At 42.9% G+C, this 23,079-nt stretch overlaps 2 protein-coding genes across 2 annotated transcripts; one reads left to right on the top strand and one right to left on the bottom strand.

The window, feature by feature from the left end:
- Window positions 1–785: 785 nt before the first annotated feature.
- LOC118780352 (serine/threonine-protein kinase pim-2-like) lies at window positions 786–4,719 on the bottom strand. Its single transcript, XM_036532798.1, has 7 exons — window positions 4,683–4,719; window positions 3,706–4,239; window positions 2,937–3,028; window positions 2,183–2,398; window positions 1,633–1,810; window positions 1,094–1,270; window positions 786–877 (listed from the first exon to the last, which is right to left on the bottom strand). Exons 1-7 carry the CDS (start codon window positions 4,717–4,719, stop codon window positions 786–788), a joined length of 1,326 nt encoding a protein of 441 aa, XP_036388691.1.
- A 3,969-nt stretch (window positions 4,720–8,688) lies between these two features.
- rbm5 (RNA binding motif protein 5) lies at window positions 8,689–20,963 on the top strand. Its single transcript, XM_036533054.1, has 25 exons — window positions 8,689–8,825; window positions 9,630–9,686; window positions 10,137–10,305; window positions 10,819–10,968; window positions 11,252–11,321; window positions 11,793–11,866; window positions 13,153–13,236; window positions 13,605–13,665; window positions 14,099–14,164; window positions 14,381–14,541; window positions 14,760–14,857; window positions 14,971–15,058; window positions 15,150–15,218; window positions 15,456–15,531; window positions 15,761–15,861; window positions 16,166–16,301; window positions 16,490–16,581; window positions 16,757–16,942; window positions 17,157–17,297; window positions 17,492–17,581; window positions 17,906–18,091; window positions 19,039–19,113; window positions 19,217–19,317; window positions 19,467–19,596; window positions 19,751–20,963. The coding sequence occupies exons 2-25, from the start codon at window positions 9,670–9,672 to the stop codon at window positions 19,874–19,876; spliced, it is 2,547 nt and encodes an 848-aa protein (XP_036388947.1). The 5' UTR covers window positions 8,689–8,825; window positions 9,630–9,669; the 3' UTR covers window positions 19,877–20,963.
- Window positions 20,964–23,079: the final 2,116 nt, after the last annotated feature.

Genomic DNA, 23,079 nt, shown 5'->3' with positions numbered 1-23,079 from the left:
TTAAAAAATGTAATCAAAACATATAATTTGGCACATCGATATGTATGCATTTATTTTTCATGGTCTAAAGAACTGAAAATTGCTACTATGAATGCTTTCATTTGAATGAATAATTACATATCGTTGTATAATTGTTTATTAAATCTTCATAATACAAGACTATGGGAAAAGACTGGAATATGCATGCTCAAAAGATTAAAAGGAAGGGTTTAGGCAGCTAGGGCTTTTGTAGGTTTCAAGGCAGTAACATGTTTTTCCATTGACATAAAAATATATTCAGAAAATGTAAATTATGCTTTCTTTTTAAATTTATGTTGTTTAATAATCTTATCATTAGTATTGTGGAATTTTTACAGTTTATATACATAATTGTAGTGTTCAGGACACATTTCTGGAACTTGTTTTTTTCTCATTTTGCTCACGGTCTATTGCTGTAAAAAAGTAAAAGGAGAAAAAAGTAGGTTAGATAAGCTGACGGCACAAAGAGTCCTACTTCAGGCAATATTGAAGTCATTTTACAACAAAGGAACTAATTATCATTTCAGTCATGGAAATACAACCATTGAAAAAAGCTATAATACATTGATTTTGTAGTTGCATATGGGCACATTGCAGTTATATTATCTTTTATTAAGCTGTTACCTTATGCTTGTGGTGCAGTACCATACACGATGAGCGCTCACTGCTTGGTGGGGGAAGGATGGTGGTGAATGTGGGTGGGGCTATTCAGTCCCTGCCCCGTAAGTGCTCTGTACACAGGGCAGAGAAACTCTCACTGGGAGAGTCTAAAGCAGCCAGGGGTGCCCCAGTATCTCCTGCAGGGTGGGCCTGGCCTCAGGCTTCTTTTCCAGGCACCGCTGCAGCAGGTCCCGGCACTCTGAGGGTAAAGACAGGAACACAGAACGGGTCAAGGGACTCAAGATGAGGGACTCAAGACTCAGATATAACACGATTTGTGGATAAAAAGCGTTTGCTTTGAGAATGAGATCACTTGTTAACTTTCCCCTAATGGCTCTAGGTCCCCTTAAAAGTAATATTGGGCATTTTTGTCAGAAAGGGTAGAAGGGCTGTTTGCCATCTCACTCCTGCTTACCTGTTGAAATCCTGGCAAAAATGGGTGGCTTTTTGTAAACAATGTCCATGGGGCTAGAGAATGGCTGGGCGAAGCACAACATCTGATACATAATAACTCCAAGCTGCCACACTGTGGACGATTCTGCGTGCATCTTGTTTTTAACAAACCACTCCGGGGCCGTGTACAGGCTGGTGCCTGTGGTACAAGAGGGAGGAGAGGGCCAGCACACCCATGATTATATCTAACATTTTGGATATGCTTCAAAGGATTTCTGTCTTTGAGAGGATTTAAAGCCACTTCACATAATTCAGCAATCAATGAGACACTAAGAATGCATGTAAATTAGATCTGGAGAGTAACCCATCTGTTACTGTCATCGTTTCCAGAGAAGGGGGTTTGGGATAAGTGCTTTTTCTTTATTGTTAATTTCCGTTACTTTGGTTCTCATCATGTTGTACATTCCACTTGTATTTTTTTTTCTAATGGCTTATCATTTTATAATAAAAATGTAATATTCAATCAGTGACATCAGGTGTAGGTGTGGCCACAGCTCTCACCTCGGAAGTTAGTGAAGGGCCTCTCTCGCACCGTGGAGCTACAGCCAAAATCGATCAAGTGTAACCGTGGGTGGCCTGACCCTGATTGAATAAGGATGTTTTCCGGCTTCAGGTCTCGGTGTACGACGCCCCTTCTGTGTATTTCCTCTATGGCCATCACTAGCTGCCTCATTATCACCTGCAGAGGGCACAGGAAAGTACAGTATTACTGAAGGTATGCTGTGATCTACTGTATAAGGACTTGATAAAACATCATCCAGGAATCTACCTGTCACACCACAATGCTATTCAGGTACAGCAGTTGGACCTGAATGACCACAGAGAATGCAGAGAATTGATCTAATCTCTAATGTGTTGTGGGTTGGTGTTACTTCATAATGGCCAGTCTCAAGGTAATGAAAAAAACTGTAGGTCATACACAGTATTTCCTCTAAGTGATTTTAGTGAGCTGAGAGTGACTTCTTGTTATGGTCTTATTCGTCCATGCGTGATTGACAGTGTTTCCTGTTCCCTGTGCTGGAATGGAAAGGTGAGCTATCTGTGTAGTTACCTTCGCCTCAGCCTCCTCCAGGCGCATCCCTCTATCCAGGAGGTACTTCATCAGGTCCTTGGCAGGCACAGGACGCTCAAGGACCAACAGCACCTCCTCCGGCAGCTTGTACCAGTCCAGAAGCCGAACTATGCCACTGGGGCCTGGGTTACCCCCACCAACAATTTTAAGGAAGGCCACCTCTTGGGGGAGTATCTGCACCTTCTCATCTAGAGTCTTTAAAAGAGAGGAGTCAAACACATGCACCGTCAGGGGGAGTCAAACACCGGGGAACAGCAATACGGGCATACTGGTAAGGAGCAGGGAATGTGTGCTGACTAGCTGGAAAATATTAACATTTTGACAACTTTGGACAATATTGCAATCTCAGCCATCAAACAACTGTTAATACCGCCCTGATGATAAACTCATTTTCCATGGAATACATTTCAAATTCATTTTTCTTTCTGATTTGTTAAGACATTTATAGCAAATTCAAGATCATACCGTGCTTTACATAGGCACATGGTCCCATGTTTTAACACCACATGGAACTTACCACTGTAATCCAAGTCACATTCTGCAGAGGAATATGTTTCACTGCCACCTGGAATACATACATAAGCACACATTTATATTTTGCATCAAAATGTTTGGTTTTTCAGCTTCTGAAACAGACTAATATTCTGAACTGTTATCTTTGCATGGCTGCACACGACTTCCTATTGGAAAGACTGAGACATGGGAGTGAGTGAGGAAGGTGAGTGATATATACCGGCAGCAATCCCTCCCTCTGGTATCCAGCCCACACACTGCCGAAGCCTCCACTTCCCAGGCAGTGCTCCTCCACATATTTTTCCTGAAATGCTGTTGAAAATGACAGGAAAGAGAGTGAGTGGATGAACAGTTTGACACAGCTATTAGTGCGTGAAAGTATGACTATTGATTAATTGATCTTTTAGAATATTTTGCTGCTTAGGGTTGCTCATGAACAAAAATCCAAATCGTTTGGTCAACTGAATAAATCCCAAAAACTACAAAATCTGTAGACTAACTACTTTCACTACCAACAACATATTGATGACAAATACAAATTGAACATATTTATTCAGCACTGCCTAACTAGCAATATTTTACAGTCTAGATTAATAATTATTGTATTATTTAGTTTACAAATAAGGTTTACAAAATTGGCTAAGATATGAGTCATGAATGAGTAGCTAAAAAAGCATTCACACAAAACACATCTTAATAATTGACATTTTAATGGATATTATCACATGAATTGTTAACAAGGTAGTCTCCAATCCACAGATAGCAGTGTTATTGTTAAACTGATTATCCAAGTAGACAGGCATGTCGTGGTGTTTAGATACAGCTGTAAACTTCAGTGTTTATGAACACTGTTGTAAAACACAAGTTGCATGGTGCTTGTAAATCCACGGCAAGCTGTCACCTGAAATTTCTTGATGAGGCTCTTACGTTGAATACAGTTCTGTTAGGAGCGCATAATTCTAATGAGGGATGATTCCGTCTGTTCTAACCTGTGCGCTGGCAGGAAACTGTGGGCCCGCTGCTGAAGCTTGTCTCAGTGCTGCACTGCATCAGCAGCTCCTGGATGCGGGAGAAGGAGCCTGAGGAGGAGCTGGAGATGGAGATGGGTTCAGGGCTGGTGATGGAGATGGGTGCGGTGGGGAAGGAGTAGCTGGAGCTGTCCTCACTTGTGGCTGGGTGGTTTGCCTCCGTGTCTGCTGAGCTGCAGTTCGTGAGGTCCACCACAGAAGGAGGGCTTTTAGATTTGCTGAGGACCCTCCTCTTACCTCCTGCGCTGGAGGAGCTGAGACCCGTGAGGTCAATGACAGAGGTGCAACTGGACTCTTTTGAGTTCTTTCTCTTTCTGTCTGCCCTTGCGGAGCTGGGGCCAGGAAGGTCCACGCATGGAGGGGAGCGTTTGGACTGGCTTCCATGCTTCCTCTTCCTACCCCTTTGGCGCTGTTGGGCCGCACAACTCAGCTCTCCGCCTGACTCCGTCTGGTCATTGTTCTTGTATGTTTTCTCTCGATAATCACCTTGGGAGCCTTGTAGAAAAACAGCAGTACAAGTGGTACAACAAAACGTTTTAAAAATCTTTCTGTATATTTTATATTATCAAACATTTATTTTCACTACTGTAAGTTATTTGTAAAAGAGATATTACATGAACATATATGACCATACATTTTATATGCTCACATATATTCACTTACATTCACCAGCAATTGTATGTTGGGCTAGGTGTGCACTTGTGGTCTTCGTCATATGTTTGACAGTGGCATTTGTGTATGGATATTACACATGTTTGTGTAATATTTCATGTTGTTTTGTTGGATGCCCTCTCTGCTTGACTTTGGGAGAAGAGCATGTGCTGGATGTCAAAAACATTGAAGTAATGTCAACTATACTCACATCTTCTATGTTGCTTTGGTAAGTGACAAATGTAAATGCAAAGAATAGATGTAGGGGACACTGGTTACAGTCTTACCATTATCTGATTGTGAACGTTCATATTTGTAGTCCATTGTTGAAGAATTAAAGGAAAAGTAATAATAAATACTTTAAAAAGTGGGAATGCTTTCGAAAGATGCTTGTCAAAATGTTCACTAGTAGGAGAATGTAACTTTTAGAATATTTATCATCATATTAGAGGAACGTCACTGGTGATTTCTTAGTTCGTTTGTGACGTCATAAAACAAGTTTAATTGGCTAATACATGATCAGCGTGTGCTTTGTCCATGATTAAAGGAAAATAATTATGTTTAATATTTGAATTATGAAATATGACAATGGTTTAGGTGAACGTGGAAAATAACGAGTCATTGAGATTCTGTAGAATTAATGCGATCTTTCAGAAACAGTATTAACGAAGATGTATCCATCCTGCCACATACATGGCCACAAGTGGAACACTGTAAACTCACAAATGGAGATTAGGTTGATTGTGTTTATTTCGATGTCAATAATAAATATATTTTAATGCTCCACATGAAATACATGAAAACATTCCATGACAGTTTTGTTGTTAATGGTTTGTGTGCCTCGGTACTTACGTAATCATAAATTAAAATCTCATTCTGAAATGCGGGTGTCATGTACATGAAGTCAAGTTTTCTCTGTCGATTAACGTTTCTGGAGAAAATTTAAAATAACTGGATTTGACAATGGTCAGTAGGCCTAGAGTACTGGAATACAATTTAGTACGGCAATGTACGACACTGTGAGTCATTAATGTAAACATTTAATCATGAGGAGCTTACAAAGCTAACACCACCCAGCTAATTAAAATTGACTTCACCTCAAAATTGCAAAAAGAACTACTGGTCAAACCGATGTGGTTAGAACACTAGATTGGAATAATCGGAGAAATTCCAGCAACCGTTAGCTTTGATTTAATGTTACAAAAGTTACAACGTTACAAATGCGGCGATGAAAACTATCAGAAGCTTAATAACACTACTTAAATCATAACGAACCATGTAACGTATGACGCGCTACATAGCATAAAATAAGTCACGCTGGGGGCAGTCAGAAATATTTTAGAATTTACGTACGAAAGGATTAAAAACCCTTTAATAGATGGGACTATCATGTTTTATAAGTGTATCACTGTTTTGAATAAATCATGACATTTTGTTGTGGAAAGCATACTGATTCATAGAAACCAGTGTTTGACAGCATGTGGAGTTCATGAAGACTTACATTTCCATTTCTACAGGCAACATTAACTTCTTACCATGATTTGAGGGTAAACATCCACAAGAAACATTCTGAGGATTGGCCATTGCAGAAAAATTCAAAGACAACAATATTAGATCTGAAAGTATAACAATACTAGATTTCTGAAAGAAGGTCTTGTTTTTAGAGCTATGAACTGAAATGCGAAGTATAGATTGTGTTCTTTAACTTGACCATGGTATCTTATAGAATTTATGTCAAACTAGCAGTAATGTCACAATGATGGAGATGCTGAGTTCTGCTATGACATCATAAAACAGCCTGGAATGACAGAAATGACAAATGACAGGTCATGTGTATGATGTGTTTTTCTGAAGATATTAATTGATATTAATTAATGTTTTTCCTACAAATTGATAAAGAACTTCTACAGATTTTTGTAAGTGGGTTGATTAATCCAGTGGGTCGGTAGCAAACTTATGAGCCAAATAGATCACTAGTGAGTGAGTCTACCAACCAATGAGTTAAATAACTTGCTCACTCATTTCAGTCAGTTTGATAAATACGCAAAGACTAAAATTTTTCTGTGTTATAGAACATATACTGTATATCAGCAATTATTGTAATGGAAATCCATTGGGGAACTGATTTCAGCTACCAAGTATAGTGCATAGTACATAGTACATCCATCTATTGCCACTCCACTCCAAACTCTCCTTTGTAACATAATCATCAATATTCAAACAGGAACCTCTGCCTTTATCAATTTATTGGCATATCAAAAGGATTAGATCATGAAAGTGTTGCTTTGTCTTCTCCCTATGAATATAAAAATAGTTTTGAAAATATCAAAAATGTTTTGCTGTGATCATTATTGATTTACATAAATGTAATCCCTTTGAAGCAGTACATTGGTTAGGGTTAGGGTCAAGGGTTAGGGTCAGCTGTGCAAATGCTGAATCATTAGTACCATCCTTAAAATGAAGTACCATTGTGGGAATCATTGCCCTGTATGGAATAAGGGATGTCATAGAGCATGAAACTTTTAGCTGTTACCACCAATTTCCAGCTACTGGGTTTGCATCACCACAAGTTTGTATTGCCACAATATGGGCCAGCTACCAGCTGTTAACAGTGGGAGGGATCAAAGAGTTTGGAGAGTCTAGTAGTCATAGTATGCGCAGGTCAGTTTTGAGTCTGTGCCAGAAATTGGACAGAAATTCTACTGTTTTGACAGTCGTGGGGGAGCTAATTCTATCACATTTGCATTTACATTTATTTATTTAGCAGACGCTTTTATCCAAAGCGACATACAAAAGTCCATACAGTAACTATAGCGACAGTACGGTGACAGGATGTGTACAGTTCCACAATGAGACAGTAGTTCTCAGCTGAAAGCAAGGTCTGTTTGAGGACACAGTACTATCCAATTTGTACAACTACAGGGTATAGGGCAACTAATAAGATACAACTTCAAGCTTCAAACAGCAACTTCAACAACTTCCGCAACTTCAGCAACTACCACTTGGGGGCAAGGGATGTGAATATGGTGAGTGACCCTTCCAGAAGGGGACTATTATGTGACCAGAGAAAGCAAAGTGAAATGGTCTGGCTGGATGTGGCTGGCTGGTCAGTATATGTTCAGATTATTGTAAGTATGGGGGTATTTTTATTACTGCCCAATAGGCTCGAATCAGAGTTTTGAATTGAGCCGTAACAGCCATAACAGGCAACCAGGGTAGAGAGGTGGTGAGAGCTGTGACATGACAGTACTTCTGTTGGTTGCAGATCAGTCGAGCAGCTGCATTCTAAATCAGAGAGGTCTGATGGCACTTATCTGGAGGCCAGGCAGAGGAGATTTACAATTGTCTAGCCTACAGAGTACCATGGCTTGAACCAAGAGTTGTGCTGTGCTCTCCTTGACTCATACTAATATAAGAATCAAGTGCAATATAATGCCCAAAAAGAATAGAACAGAATCAGTATGATACTAATGCTGTTTTAAAATTCCACTTGTAAGATTTAAGCAACCTGTTCATACAAATCAGTTAGGGTTCTAAGAGGTACTAAATACAGCAGACCGATACATTACTTTAAAAAAATCACAAGAAATTCATAAACCTCATCTCTTTTCTCGGGCTAATTACCAAAGTACATAGCATAAAATATTTGAATAGAGTTTATTGCAGAGTGCACTTTAGTTAAGTGCCCAGATGCTAGTCTAAGTGGAAAGAATAAGACCTTCTGACATCGAAAAACACTGCCTTCTCTAGTCTTATACTGGTCTTCTGACCAACAAAAGTCATGCAGAGGAGAAATTGAGTGTTCTGCAGCTTTGTTTCAGAAACCATTGAGAACTCAAGGCCCACTGCCTCACACCATGAAAAAGAATGCCAACCAACATTTTTTATGTCTCAGTTTTGTTACATATACTATGAGTGTCAGCAATTTGAATGGTAACTGTCAATTCTTTAACACGAGTCAAGTTATTTTTTAAATTCATTTATTTAATATGGAATTGTAGGTTAACGTTTTACAGATACTGCTCTTGCATGACTTTCCAGAGACAGTAGCAGGAAGAGGAGACGCCCTGTTCCGAGAAGGAAACACCGAGAGAGTACGGAAAAATCTTCCTGCTAATTCCCTTTCCCTCCAGACATCTGTCTGCTGCCTTCTAAAGTTTGTTCCGTGATATTTTTGTGAGTGTGAAGAAGTTAGGTCTCAGGTTTTTACAGTAAATGCACTCCTAAAAAAAGTACTTCATTACCCAGAATGCTTTTCAATCTAGCGCTTTCTCTACCAAGAGCAAAGGACTCTGGGAAAGAGAAACCTGAAAAAGCCATCTTTGCGTTAAAGAATGGAAAGAGCAGGATCGTAAACTTTGTTAACAGCCGTGAATAACTTATTTGTTGTCTTGGTAGTTAAAGTTTGTCTACTGCACAAAAATCTTCTGGTAAGTTCTCTTAAAATTATGAAAAGTCGTGCCCACTTTTGCTCTTAGATGCTACATACTAACCTAACTCGTTTTGTGGCCAACTAGAGTTGGCTGGGTCTCCATTTTGTTTAGCTAATGTTGCCTAGCTAGCCATTCTTCAACTATCATAAGCTAGTTCCATGTAGCTAGTCAGAGTTATGTAGTGCTAACTAGCTGAGCTGTTTTGCTCTTCTAGTTTATTTTAAGGAGTTCGCTAATACAGACTTTATCGTTGCTATGTGATGGCTGAGTATGATGACCTGTAAATGAAAATAAATTAGCTTGTTGTCGAGTTATTTGGTACATACAGCTGAATGTTAAACGTGTAGTGTCAGCTGGCTGCATCTTCCTGGGGAAACCCTTGCTGTTGTAGTGCCTGTCAGTTGTACTACTGACTGCCTAGTTAGCCTGCTAAGTTAGGTAAGTTACCTTGACTTCTCGATTTTTCAGCAACACAACTATAAAATTATATAGGTAACCACCTAGCCAGCGCGATTGCAGAAGTCTGTTGCTATGGACCACAGTGCTGTAGCTAGAGCTAGTCGTTGACACAAAGTCTGGTCGACAAGAAGAGCGTGAAGGGCTAACGTACTAGAGGCTTTCCATATTTAGGCCTAGCGTACCGCATAACCAGTGGCATGGTAGCCCTTATTCCACTTCAGGTTTCAGCAGTGCTCTAGTGTGGCCTTCTTAAATATCAAGGACAGGCAGGTTTTGCATTGGTTCTGTGGTGTTGAATTATATTAACGAGTTAATGTGTAACACGATTTATTCTGTTTACAGTGGCATTTTACGGCACCAGTCCCATACTGAACTGTCTGACATGGGAGCTGATAAACGGTGAGATTTTCTATGTGCTTGGTAACCACAGCTTTCAAAATGTGATTGTGGTAGTGCCACAATCACATTTATTGCTGCGTTGTTGCTTTTTTATTTTTTAAAGATCGTTTTTAAGTTGTTTTAGGTTTCAAGGTTAAATCCCTGCCTCACTAGGTTTTAATTCATTCAAATAAAACTGAGTCACTACAGTTCACTTACAGTGCCTTTCCTGGACAGATGGAATTTGAAATTAATAATTTTTTTTACTCCGTTCTCACGATAGTGCTATTGTGTCTTATTTTTTAAAATCATGGCAATAGACCACTGGTACACATACTAAGCAATCTCTGCTTGGCTGGGACTTATTAGTGATGATTCAGTGTCTGCATCCCAGCTGACTGTCCTTTATTGGTGAGAATAGGAGAAGTGATTGACAGAAGAGCGTCTGGGTTGGTTGGTTGTGTGCTGCAGGGTGAGTCGCACGGAGCGCAGCGGGAGGTACGGGCCCGACCAGTCCCGGGACGATTCGGAGTGGCGAGAGCGGCGGGACCCGGACCGCGAGTATGAGGCGCGGCGCTGGGGCGATGACAGGCGCGGCGACCGCTATGACGGGGAGCGCAGGGGTCGGGATAGTCCTGAGGTAGGACTCTGTGCCTTGTTCACATTGCCTAGTGAAACAGCATGAATGACTTAGGGGTTTTAACTGGTGCGTTAAGATGACTCTTCGGTGAGACCTGCTTCACTAAAAAGAGTCTCTGGTTCTGGAGACACCTCATCCCATATTTAAAAGTGGAGTGAGATCATCACCCTAAAGCTGGGCTGCCCTGCTCCAAAGGGCTGCGGTGCTGGCAGGCTCTTGTTTTATGCTATCATTTATGATATTTGATCCAACTCAAGTAATCATCGTCTTGATGTCCCATTTATGATCTCTTCCTGGTTCTCTTAGTCTGTGCTAGAAGAAACCCATACAACTTGCTTTTCATGGGACCCCCAGAGCCAGAGTTTTGTAGCCCTGTCTTGAGGGATTCTTTTAGGAGTGGCTTAACAGAAGCTAAGACCCAGCCTGATGGAGTTGGAGGGGGCGTTTCTGTGGCTTTGCTGAGACACTGTGAAAGCCGCAGCTGGCTCAGTTCCGCTGTAACTGTTTCCTCAGAACGAGCGGAAGAGACGCAACAGCGACAGGTCTGAAGATGGCTACCACTCTGATGGCGACGAGCAAGACTACAGAGGAGAGATGGGGGAAGAGAAGGAGAGCAAGACCATCATGCTCAGGGGCCTGTCGCTTAATGTCACTGAGGCAGAAGTGAGCCCCTTCCTGTTACCTCAAAATACATTTATCTCCATCAGTTTACATGCAAGAAACTCTGAGGAACATCTGGATCTGGCACAGTATACACAATTGTGTCATGCAGCACAGTATACACCTCTTCTACTTCTACTAGATGACCCATGTGTCATTTTTCGCTCTGAACATATAATTATTGTAGATTTGAGCTTGAGAATTAGAGTAGTACTCAGATGAAAATGAGTATCTGGCAAATGGGAACACATTGATAATGTTGTTGTACCTGCCCCATGCGGTTCAGGTCCGTGCTGCTCTGGAACAGCTGGAGGGACCCCAGCCCGCAGATGTCCGACTGATGAAGAAGAGGACAGGTGAGACACGGGTTTCCGGAGGAGCCCTGTCTCCAGCTTCAGATACCTCAGGGCCAGTTTGTTTCATTCCAGGGTATTTTTGCCATAGCAAAAGGTTATCCTCCTCTTTCAGTTCAACTCTGCAACAAGTAAGGCCTTTGTTTTGCTTTAAACATAAAGTAACAGAAAGGGAGTAAGTAGATGAATTTATAACGCAGAAAAAAGGTTCAGTGTAACCTTTCAAAGTAAAAACCTGTTTCTTAAGATGCTTGGTGACCGCCACTTGAAAGTGTGCGATTGAGTACTTACTGGGCCTTGTGTGTGTTGAGGATTTTTGCTGTGGCAAAAAGTTTGACCTGCACCCAAAACACACCGCCCACTGTTTCACTGTATGGGTTTCTGAGCTGTGAAGCAGTTTGTGACAGAGCTTGATTGTTGTACCCAAGGATTTTGACTAACACGACTCCGTCTATATCTGAATGCTGTCTCTAGGTATAAGCCGAGGGTTCGCCTTCGTGGAGTTTTATCACTTGCAAGATGCGACCCGATGGATGGAGACCAATCAGGTTGCCTCACAATCACCAAGTCTAGAATTGCCTTGGGGATCAGAACACAAAAATGACAAGGATGCATTGTGAAACAAAGGAGAGCGTGATTTTTTAAAAGGGAAATAGGAGACCAATGTAAACCGGGGGTCCTTTTTAAAATGCTGACCATATTGTGTGGCATTGTGGGAGGCTTGAAAATCTACAGGGTAAACATGGTGTTTGACTTAATCAGTGCAGCATGGAGTCAAGCCTCCATCAGGTGGAAGTGAATGAACTTGCGTCTTTTTGCTGTCACTTCATTTGGATTTCTAAAGATTTTTTGATATCTTAAAATACATTGTGTGTTCACACACACAAAATATTTTTTTTTTTGTTTTGGCTGCAGATATGTAGTAAGGTAGTAATTTAGAACTTTAGTAATAGATTTACATGTCCCTTATATTGAAAATGAACTTTGTATGTGCTCTGTAATTGTCAGGGCCATTACGGGTGGTTGATTTACCTCCATTACAGTATGTATTGTAAGCTCAGGCACGGACAAACCCTTTTTTCTCCGAAGCTTTGTCAATGTGTGACTGAGTTCAGCAAATTTTTTTTTTTTAATTTGATGTTTTAGTAGTAGTTTACTGCCAGTCACTGTCCAAAAGTTTGAAGGTTAAATAGCAAATATATATAGAAAGATAATCATCATACTGGAAGCAGTGGAGAAAAGAGTTTTGCATTAGCAACCTTTAGCAAAATTAACCCAGTTAAATAATTGATAGAACACATTGGATCCCCTGACTTTCACAATTGAAAGTGTAGCCCAGGATTTTTTTTTTTGGTCTTTTACACTTTTTACACTTAAAGACCGTTGTGGGCATTTGTTGTCAGTCTTGTTCTCCCCCAGATGCTGGACATAGTAGTAATTGAAGCATTTGTAACATGAGGAATTGGAAAAAGAGGGATTTCATTCTGTTTTTCCATGGGTTGAGACAGTCCTTGATTCTACGTTCACACACGTACACGCTTATATGAAGACTGTTCCTTGGTTCCCATTACACACTCTGCTCTGGCTCCAAATCTCGGCAGGCCAGCAGCACTCGGGTCCGATGCACAGATAGAACCCTCTAGCACACACACCCGCCTTCCTCCGACACCTGTCCATCTGACACCAAAGAGTCCCCACCCCTCCCGGGGAGTCTCTTGCCTTCCCTTCCAACTGCGCTTGTTCTTGGCGTGAAAATAGAAACACACCTGATTTGCCCATGTGGCCTGCGGTGCCGGGAAACTAGGAATGACTGGCTGCTGTCTTCCTTCTGCAGAAACTGCTGGTGATCCAGGGCAAGAACGTGGCCATGCACTACAGCAACCCCCGCCACAAGTTTGAAGACTGGCTTTGCAACACTGTAAGCGCCCCCACAACACACATACACACCCTCCCTGTTTCTCCCTTTTCATTCCAGCACTGTTACCCATACAGAGACTGTAGCGGGAACCGTAGGTCCATGACGTTTATGCACCTCAGCAGAAGGAGCCCTTAGACCTGCTGCTCCGTTTGAGAGTACTTTTGGGGTCATATAATGTTAAGTTCTGAATGACCTCATGACATAGTGGCTAGTGTTCATTTACTTCAGAAATACAATTGGGTGTTTGAAGGTTAACATCTCCGGTAAGTATATGCCGCAGCTTCCTAGCGTGCGTTTGACTAAAGCAGCGAATTTCAGGCTCTTGGTAGTTTGCATTGAATAAAAATGATGTAACCGGTTGCTTGCAGTGCGGCCTGTACAATTTCCGGCGAAGGCTGAAGTGCTTCAGGTGTGGAGCAGCCAAAGTTGGTGAGTAGTCCAGGCCCAAGAAGGCACTGACTGCACCCATGTGGATGTCCCGAACAGACTGGCTGCTCTGTATACGGTCACGTGCTACTTGGCATCCTTCAGACACACTCTCTGAGGCTAAGCGTGACAGCAAGTCAAACAATTTGTCTTATCACCTTTCAGCCGGTGCTCTATTTCAGGGGATACCTCTCAATGTAATCCTCCTCTTTCCTGTATTCATTGGAAACGTTCATGTAGGCGTCGGTTAAGGTTTCCTCAGCCTTAATGTCTTTAAAGAGTTGACTTGCGAGCGTATCCAAATTAGTCAGCAGCATCGTCATTCGTGATTCCTGAGCCCAACCCTGGCAGTAACCCATTGGCACTCGAGTCTGGTGATTCCTCACGTTAGCTGAAGTGGTCTTGATGATTGTTTCTTGTGTCCGCCTTTTGACAGAAAGCGAGACGACCGCTCCGAGTGCAGCGCCAGAGCCTCAACAAACTGGAGATTACTATGGCGACAGTGAGGACCCTTTGTTTTCTTTATTGCTAGGCTGTATTTTAAACAATAAACAAACGTTTGGCAAGTAGCCAAGTATTTTCACCGCCACCTCTAGCATCTTCCTCACAGATGTCCCCTGGTTGCTTATGCTGGCCTTCTCGTTGTACCCACGTTCACATGTGCTTCTCTGCATGAGTCAGGGAAATGGATGATTCAGATGAGTGTGTCTCCCTACAGCGATCATTCTGAGAAACATCGCTCCTCTCACCACGGTGGAGGCCATCATGGCAGCGCTGGCGCCCTACGCGAACCTGTCGGCGAGCAACATCAGACTCATCAAGGACAAACAGACCGGACAGAACCGCGGATTCGCCTTTGTGCAGCTCTCCTCCCCTCTGGTACGACGAGGTCACACAGCGCTCCACAACAGTGGCCTGATTTGAAATGTTCTAAATATGCACGCCCGAGTACTCCGTTACTTTAATTTTGTTATCTATCATTAAGTACATGCATCTGAGAACATGCTGCCTCCAGCGATGTCCTTGTCCAGTTTGGTTGTTGTTGGTTCGCTGTGGTATGTAATGGTTTCCATGTCCTTTGCCCTTGTCTCCTGCAGGAGGCTTCCCAGCTCCTTATGATCCTCCAGGGCCTGCAGCCCCCTCTCAAGCTGGATGGCAAGACCATCGGCGTGGATTACGCAAAAAGCGCCAGAAAGTGAGTGTGTCGTCGTAGGAACGTTTTTGAGATTACACTGTGAAAGAAGAAAGCGCTTAAATTTTAGAGCAGAACGGATCACGACATCCTGCATTTTTGCTTCTCCCCTCCAGGGACCTGCTCCTGCCAGACGGTAACCGTGTCAGTGCCTTTTCAGTGGCCAGCACAGCCATTGCCGCTGCCCAGTGGTCCTCCAGTCAGGTAGCAGATTGTGTGACGTGTTCCCTCCCCCCTGCCTTCTGACTCCTAAGATTTCAGCATGTTAACAGCTGTTCTGCATTCTCTCTCTCAGCCTACACAGGGTGCAGAGGGTCCCTCAGAGTACAGTTACCTGCGGGAAGGCTATGTGCCGTACAACCAGGTGAGCCACATGATAAATGAGTCTGGTGTCCAGACACTGCCTTCAATTCATGTTCAAGGCAGTTACATGTGTGGGGAGGGGGATGTTTCATTCCTCTGTACCTAGAGAACTTTGATTTTGGTAATTGGCTTTTTTACATACAGCACTTAATGGCAGTCTGAAACACCCTAGGTAGCAGTGTGTCACCCACAGACAGCCTTGTTAATGTTTGCTTGTGCTTGGTGCTTTCTCCTGTAGTATGGTCAGGATTACCAGGCCTACTATCAGCAGGCAGCTGTCATGGATCCTGCTCATGGGACTGGCCTACTGGGAGGTAGGAGTCACTTTGCCTAGTGTACATATTGAGCATTGAACATTATTGACAAGAGATATGGCTTTGGTATATCTAATTGGCGTTACGTGTTTCGAATGTAAATGTTATTACCCCGCAAGCATGGAAGCAGGTTTTTTAATTTGCCATAACACGAAATTGAGAAAAATAGCCCAAAATCCCACCATCTTTTTTCCCACCTCTGCTAACCAGTCTGTGAACTGTGTTCTAGCTGCCCCTGGAGTCAAGATTGTTCCGGCTGCTTCAGGAGTGGTGGTGTCTCAGAGTGCACAGGTCTACCAGCCCCACATTGTCGGCCAGCCTGTCACCCAGGTGGGTCTTACATCATCAGCATGCGACACTGTTTACTATGCACACATCAACAACCAGCCAGCCAGCCAGCCGGTACTTGTGCTGCATCCCCTTCAATTTATTACATCTTGGAGGTGACATCAGGGAGGTGCAAATAATAAGGGGAGGTTGTGAAAGTGGAAGTTTAAAATTTCTGTTCGGGACAGCTGTATTGTGTTTATTGTGAGCTCAGACAAAATGGCTATAGGAGTTCAGCGTAGAGTGGTGGATACTAGGTTGCCAAGCGCTCTGCAGCAGTCTGTATAGTAAACATGTTCTTTTCCAGTCGGTGCAAGCAGCCCAGCAGACTGAGGCAGCAGCACAGTCTACAGGTGTCACCGCAACCACAACCGTAACCACCTCAGCCATCACAGCAGCCGCCACTACAACAGCCACAGCTCCGGCCTCTGACAGCAAAACTGGTGAGACTCGCTAGATGTTCTGGTGTCAGACCAGAGTTTGAGATGTGTTTTCTGACAGCAAAATACAGAACGATCAAAGTTGCTACAGAAGGCCTTCAACCTGTAGTGAGACTGCTCTCTCCCAGAGGGGAGCTGTGTCCTTAGCTTTTGTGTTCTACTGAAGCAGTTCTATTCTCTGTTCTTCTTAGCTCCACCTGACACATCTTCCTACCAGTATGATGAATCTTCTGGGTATTACTACGACCCACAGACTGGGCTCTACTACGATCCAAGCACCCATGTACGTACCATGTGATATGTGTGGAAATGTAAAAGCTGAAAGAAGAAGGCTAAGAAGAATTTAGTGGAAGAGGCCAGTCTTGGTACTAAGTGGGATTGGGGGGAAGTATGCTAGTTTTTTGAAGTTGGCGTTAGTTTGTCTTTGAGGTTGACAGAACAAGTTCTTTCTCCCACAGTACTACTACAACTCCCAGACACAACAGTATCTGTACTGGGACAGTGAGAAGCAGACGTACATACCTGCACCCAACACCACCGCTGCACAAGCCACAAACTCCAACACCTCAGCGGCTCCGGCCACCAAGGAGGCGAAAGAGACTAAGGAGAAGAAGGACAAGCCCAAGAGCAAGACTGCACAACAGGTACGACGCAGCGTTTGGGTCCAGGTGCAACGACAGGATGCTGTGTCACTGCTGAGCTCTTTGCTAATGTGATCATCTTTTAGCATAACTTTGTGTACGTGCTTGTGTTGTAAACATGTGGAGGTGTGGATTCGAGGGAGGGCGGTGATGGAAAGCATGATGGCTCGCTCCCAAACCTGATGGCATTGTGTGGAATTCCCCCCCCCCCCCTCAGATCGCCAAAGACATGGAGCGCTGGGCGAAGAGTCTCAACAAACAGAAGGAGAACTTCAAGAGCAGCTTTCAGCCCGTGAGCCAGGAGGAGAGGAAGGAGGCGGCCGCAGCAGACGCGGGCTTCATCCTCTTCGAGAAAAAGGTACCTGATTTCACACGATGCGGTGACTTATGGTGGGATATGGGAAGATGGCACGTCACCAAGAATAGTGAAGGAGAGAGGGCGGGAATAGATATTTGAGAAGATTACTCAGCTGTAATTGGTTAATTTAGTCTTGCAGTGTTTTTGCAGTGTGGACTGAATGAGTGAAGTTCGTTTGTGTGGTGGTTTTACAGCAGAGTGGCATGTTGGAAAAGCCGCAGCAGCTGCCGCAGCAGCCGCCCGTGGCTGAGATTGTGAAGACTCCAGAGGAGAACCCTGTGAAGGTGATTTGGGGGAATGGGGATTGAAATGTCCCTTGAGGACAGTGAGTGAGGGGGGGCTTATTCCTTTAGTTTAAACAAAATGCAGCAAAGATGAGAAGTGGTTGATAGTGGTTTGTGTGCAAGAAATGTGAGAAAATGTTCTCCTCTTATCAGTGTCAGGTGACAGTGTGTTAAAAGCAGCACATTGAAGCATATACCTTCTAACATTTAAATGTCCGCAGTGAACAGTGTGCACCTACTTTGAGAGTCTTATCTAGATGCTGTGTATGTAAATACGTCATGCTGTGTAATGATGAAAGTTAATGGCATCTGTCTGTGGGACAGTGTGGTTTGGTGGCAGCGTACAGTGGGGACAGCGACCCGGAGGAGCCCACTGAGCCTGCTGATCGGGGTGAGGAGGGGCTGGACAAGCTGACGGACTGGAAGAAGATGGCCTGCCTGCTGTGCCGGAGGCAGTTCCCCAACAAGGACGCGCTGGTGCGCCACCAGCAGCTCTCCGACCTCCACAAGGTAACAGTGCTGAAAAGCTGGTTTCAAATCATGCTCTATACATCCACGTCACGGGAGAAAAGAGGGCAGTGTCATGCCAATTAGGATTTATTTCATACCAACCAGTTACCTGTATCTGGAATAGGATGATACTCATGTCGTGGAATATCATTTTCTAGAAAGAAACTTCGCTGATGCGACTGAGTCAGGGCAGTGAGACAATTCAGTGTTTTCCCCTGAGAGCTCTCAGAATAAAGTCATCAACAACACACATAGAGAAGTCAGAACAATTCCAACTTGCATTAGAGTACATCACACTTTTTATGCACTGATAGGGCGTGCAACTCTTACTCATCCATTATTTCTAGGCAGTATTCAGGCAGAGTTATAATTGTGTTTTGAAACACTCTGTGGTTAGCAGTTGATAGAAAACAGAACTCCCTAAACGTTCTTTTAGACTTCAGCCAGGTGAAGCCATGTTTTTTTTTTTTTTTTTTTTTTAAACCAGGCATGGCCTGTATACTCCTTAGACGCACACAGAGCAGAAACCACTCACCGTTTGAGCAGATAATCTGCTCCACTCAGGAAAGATACATCATCCTTCACATTTCAGCAAAGCACAAAAAGTACTTTATGAGGAATAACACATTGGTATGATGACTATACATACAGGTAGAAACAAAGAGTACAGAGAGACCTGGCATAAGACACTCAGCTCTCATACTGGTAAACCATTAGTTCCTACTGAGTCTGCTGGATCAAAAAGCCCTGTTAAAATTTGACAAATAGTCTTAACAGTAGCTAGCACTCACCTACACCTACTTTTCCTCATTATTTTCAAAGTTGCCTAATTTCTTCACTTTAAAAAATGCAGTGGATTGCATGGCTTGAAGGTATGAAAAGATGCTTGAATGGCTTGGTTGGACTTTGATAAAAAAATCTCAAGCTTTCCTTATTTCTTACGTCAGCAAAACATGGAAGTTCTTCGAAGATCCAAAATGACAGAAGAAGAGCTTGAGGACTTGGAGAGAAAAGAGACAGAGGTAAAAGCTCCATGTCAGTGTGATGTGGTATTTCACTTTCATCGAGCAAACTGTTGCCTGGTATTTTACTGTAAAACCACTCTTCTCAATGCTCCCACTTCAGATGAAGTACAGAGATCGAGCTGCTGAAAGGCGAGAGAAATATGGAATCCCTGAACCCCCAGTACCCAAGAAGAAAAAATTCACTCCCCAGCCACCCGTTGTGTAAGTGTAAGCGGTTGGCATCGTGGGAAATGAGCAGCCTCTTCCCCTCTTTGCATCTGTCGATGAATGGCTGGTGTTTACCCTTGATACAGGGGTTGCCAGGCTAGTGGATCACATAATCATCCTTGGTTTCCTTCCTTGCCTCCCAGGAATTATGAGCAGCCTACAAAGAACGGCCTGAACAGTGACAACATTGGGAACAAGATGCTGCAGGCCATGGGCTGGAAGGAAGGGAAAGGCCTGGGGCGCAATCAGCAGGGCATCACAGCGCCCATTGAGGTGAGTCATGCCAAGGGAAACTTGCACTGTCGGTTTGTGTACGAGGGCAGGTTCTTGTAGGTCCGGACAGTGCTCTGAAATCTTTGCTGGGTGTTTTGGTTTGTTACCAGTTTGCAGCGATGCTAAAAACCAATCTTGTTTTACCTTCCTGCAGGCACAGCTGAGGATGAAAGGTGCAGGCTTGGGTACTAAGGGCAGCAACTATGGACTGTCTCCATCTGAGACCTACAAGGACGCTGTGCGCAAGGCTATGTTTGCTCGCTTCACTGAGATGGAGTGAACTGATAGTCAGTGTCAGCCCCCTACACCCCTGATATGCAACATGGTTAAAAAGAATGTAAACCCCTGCCCAGTCTGTAGCCCCATACCTGGACCAGGCTTGTGAGGAAGACCCACAGTCATCCAGACTTTGTCATGCCCTCAGAGTGGAAGCTGCGCCTTTTACAATCCCACAGGCGTCAAAATAGCCTGCAAGGGGTAAGGGATGGGGCGAGAGACCAGAATGCACAGATCAGGTTCATTGCTTATTTGGTTGGCGATCACTCTGAGTGAACTGAAGACCTGAAGACGGCTTTTCCATGTGTGAACTGATGACGGCTAATGACCTACCATTTCATCGGGGTTAGTTAGGGGAACGAGTGAAGCTCATGCCCCTGAGCCAAGAGGTGACAGCAGGGACTTTGAAATGAAGAATTTTTTATTTCCTCATTTGATCCTGGTGATGTGCCCATTTAAGTCTTGCTAGCTAATCATGGACAGCCTGATTAACTGGTTAGCTAGTTTTATTTTTTCAGATCTACATAACAAAAATTCACATCTGCCATAAAATGTATCATTTGGTTGAAAACAAGTGAAGTCATAAACATTCCGGTGAAGCCGCAATGTATTGAGCTCCGGGTCCTGCGCTAACCCAATCTCGGTAGTGCATTGGTTACACTCAGTACAGCATGATCAGGTGGCCATTACAGCAAGCTCTGAAGTTTCCTATTGTTTTGGGTGATGATCAAGTGTGAAAACAGCGACCACAGTCCTTGTTTCAGAAAAGCACCTGGGCTTTCAGGTTTCATGCTGAAGTTCCTGGCAGAACTGGTCCCCCAGTTCTAGATTTGGTAATAGAAAAGGGGCTCATGGTGGGTTTGATTTCTGTAGCACCACCTTAAAAGTGATGTGCCTGTCTGTGGCCTTTTTGGACAGTATATTTGAGAATGTTAGACTCTTTGTTTCTCAGGTGGAATGATAGGGATGCATTGTAATTTAATGTTTGTGTGTTTCCTTGTTGAAGTTTCTTGTTTTTGGAATGCTATCAGATGGCATTTTGTATGCATGTTCAACAAATGTACAGTTTGTAAAATATTTCTTTTTGTACAGAAAAAATAAATGGGTGATCACTGCCTAATTTTTTTTTCATCATAAATACTAAATCGATGTTGTACAGTATTTATCAGAATGAGATCTGAAGACCACATGTCAAATGTGTCTGTGTTGAAAACGGGTTGTATACCCACGTGTATGTAGATCACGATAAACTACCACTCATACTCCCATACTTTGATACTGTCATACTTCATGCCCTCATGCTCCCAGACCAATAGTTTTCCTCTAGCGCCCCGACGTAAATGGGCATGTTAATGATGTCACATAATCGCATTGGGCTCACTTTGAATGGGATGGGATTTTCAGCGCCTACTTTTGAGTGCGAAGTTCAACAAGAAGTTCGTTTTAGCTTCCTGACCCATTTTTCAATTATTATTTTGTGTATTAGATGTCTTGAGCTTTTCCAGAAGTGCTGCTTTCAAAAGAAGGGATTATACTTCCTTGCCCCTCCCAAGTAAACTAGTAAAGTTAGCTAGCTGACTTTGTAGTTAGCCTGGAAAAAGTTCTGTTGGCGACAAATTGGAGTTTGTCAGACGCGACGCGGACCTCTAGAAACGCACACTAACTGGACAAGGTAATGCTTTGTCGTTGCCCCGTTAAGGAGAGCTAGACTAAGTGCCTGACATGTTAGCTCCTCATACTCAGCCACTGTTCAGGGTTGGATTTGCGCCCGCAGTAAATGTTCTTAATCGTGCATACATCGGTTCCTATTCTTGCGCAAAGTCACAAAAGTAATATTACCTGTATATGACTAGTTAGATGACTGCACTGCTGCCTCAAATCCGGCCCCCTCAAATTATTCAGATCTGGTGGAACTAGTAGGCCTATACTAGTTTAGGAAATGGTAAGAAATTGTAGAGGAGGATTTTTCAGAATCTTAAGCCGTGGCGGGTCGTGAAGATTTAGCTTGTCTCCTTCTTGTGTAAAATGTGCACAGGAAAAGCCTAGGTAATCCATTTGAGGTAGCAGATAGATGGGTATCAACGAAGCTAGCTTGTTAAATGAAGTTTTTCGGTATTTTGGACTAGCCAGTTAGATATCTCATTGCTAGCTAAACAAGCTAATTGTTTATGTATTTCGCAGGTAAATAGCTAGCTACGTTACAGTATTTAAAGTTGGAGATGGAAATGACTAGTCGCAGCAGTCAGTTGCTTGAAAGCTAAATGTACTTAACTGTAAAGCCAGCAGAGATAGATTCTGTAAACTGTCGTTTTGTGCTTTACGTAACCCTTTAACCGTTTCCTTAACTGCTCGGTACATACTTTAATGGCTAATATGTGTGTGTGTGTGTGTGTGTGTGTGTGTGTGTGTGTGTGTGTGTGTGTAAAAAAAAAAATAAACAAATAAAAATGCTGTGCTATGATTTTCCAGTACTTGTACGTGGCATTTCAGGGTGCACCTTTCAAAAGCACAGGCAGTTTCCACCCTCAAAATCGGTCTCGAAAGATCAACATATTTGTAAGATACAGAATAAGTAAATAATGCAATCACAATTTCTAACGTGATTACATCGCATAGGCAATGGATCTTGCGTTTCTAAATGAGTTAGGTAAAGTAGCAATGCATCGACATTGTATTCTGTATTTGGAAAATTAATGGGAAGAAATACATAAGTGTGTTGGTAATACAGACGACGTTGTTCTCCTCTGAAATGCGTATGTTACATCTCTTTCAGTTTGGGGTACTGAGGCATAGTAATACATATTAATTATGATAGTATATTGGTATATTTACGTTTTCTCGCAGTGCATTGATATAACCAAGTTTTAATTGTAATCAAACGAAAACCACAGCTGTAGTGCCAGAAGTTGAAGTTATTTTAATAGTTTCTAGACACTGTCAATTGGTTACAGTGTCTCTTTAAGGGGAGAGTCCATCTTTCACATAAATTCTGCACTTTGTGACCTAAAGATGGCCCTATAATCCGTCTGAACTAAGAAATTTCCTTGAAACAAAGGTAATATTTAAAAGGTAGACCCCCCCCCCCCCCTCCAGAAGTCTTAATTTAAGGAAGGGGGTCTACCTTTTAAATATTACCTTTGTTTCAAGGAAATTGAAACTTGTCTTTACCCATATCTCACCGTTAATGCTGTTTTTTTAGATCTGCTT

This window comes from Megalops cyprinoides, chromosome 7, assembly GCF_013368585.1.
Source record: "Megalops cyprinoides isolate fMegCyp1 chromosome 7, fMegCyp1.pri, whole genome shotgun sequence".
Lineage (NCBI taxonomy): Eukaryota > Metazoa > Chordata > Actinopteri > Elopiformes > Megalopidae > Megalops > Megalops cyprinoides.
The sequence above is the reverse complement of the archived record's forward strand: the minus strand, read 5'-3'. Positions and strand labels throughout refer to the sequence as shown.

Bases quoted from the DNA above. Each gene is read 5' to 3' on its own strand.
- LOC118780352 (XM_036532798.1), bottom strand. From the start codon at position 4,719: ATGGACTACAAATATGAACGTTCACAATCAGATAATG. The intron at 3,029-3,705 runs GTTAGAACAGAC...CATTTTCAACAG, and splicing joins AGTTTCCTGCCAGCGCACAG to CATTTCAGGAAAAATATGTG. The intron at 1,811-2,182 runs GTAACTACACAG...TGCCCTCTGCAG, and splicing joins TGGAGGAGGCTGAGGCGAAG to GTGATAATGAGGCAGCTAGT.
- rbm5 (XM_036533054.1), top strand. The intron at 11,322-11,792 runs GTGAGACACGGG...TGCTGTCTCTAG, and splicing joins ACTGATGAAGAAGAGGACAG to GTATAAGCCGAGGGTTCGCC. The intron at 19,597-19,750 runs GTGAGTCATGCC...ACCTTCCTGCAG, and splicing joins GCATCACAGCGCCCATTGAG to GCACAGCTGAGGATGAAAGG.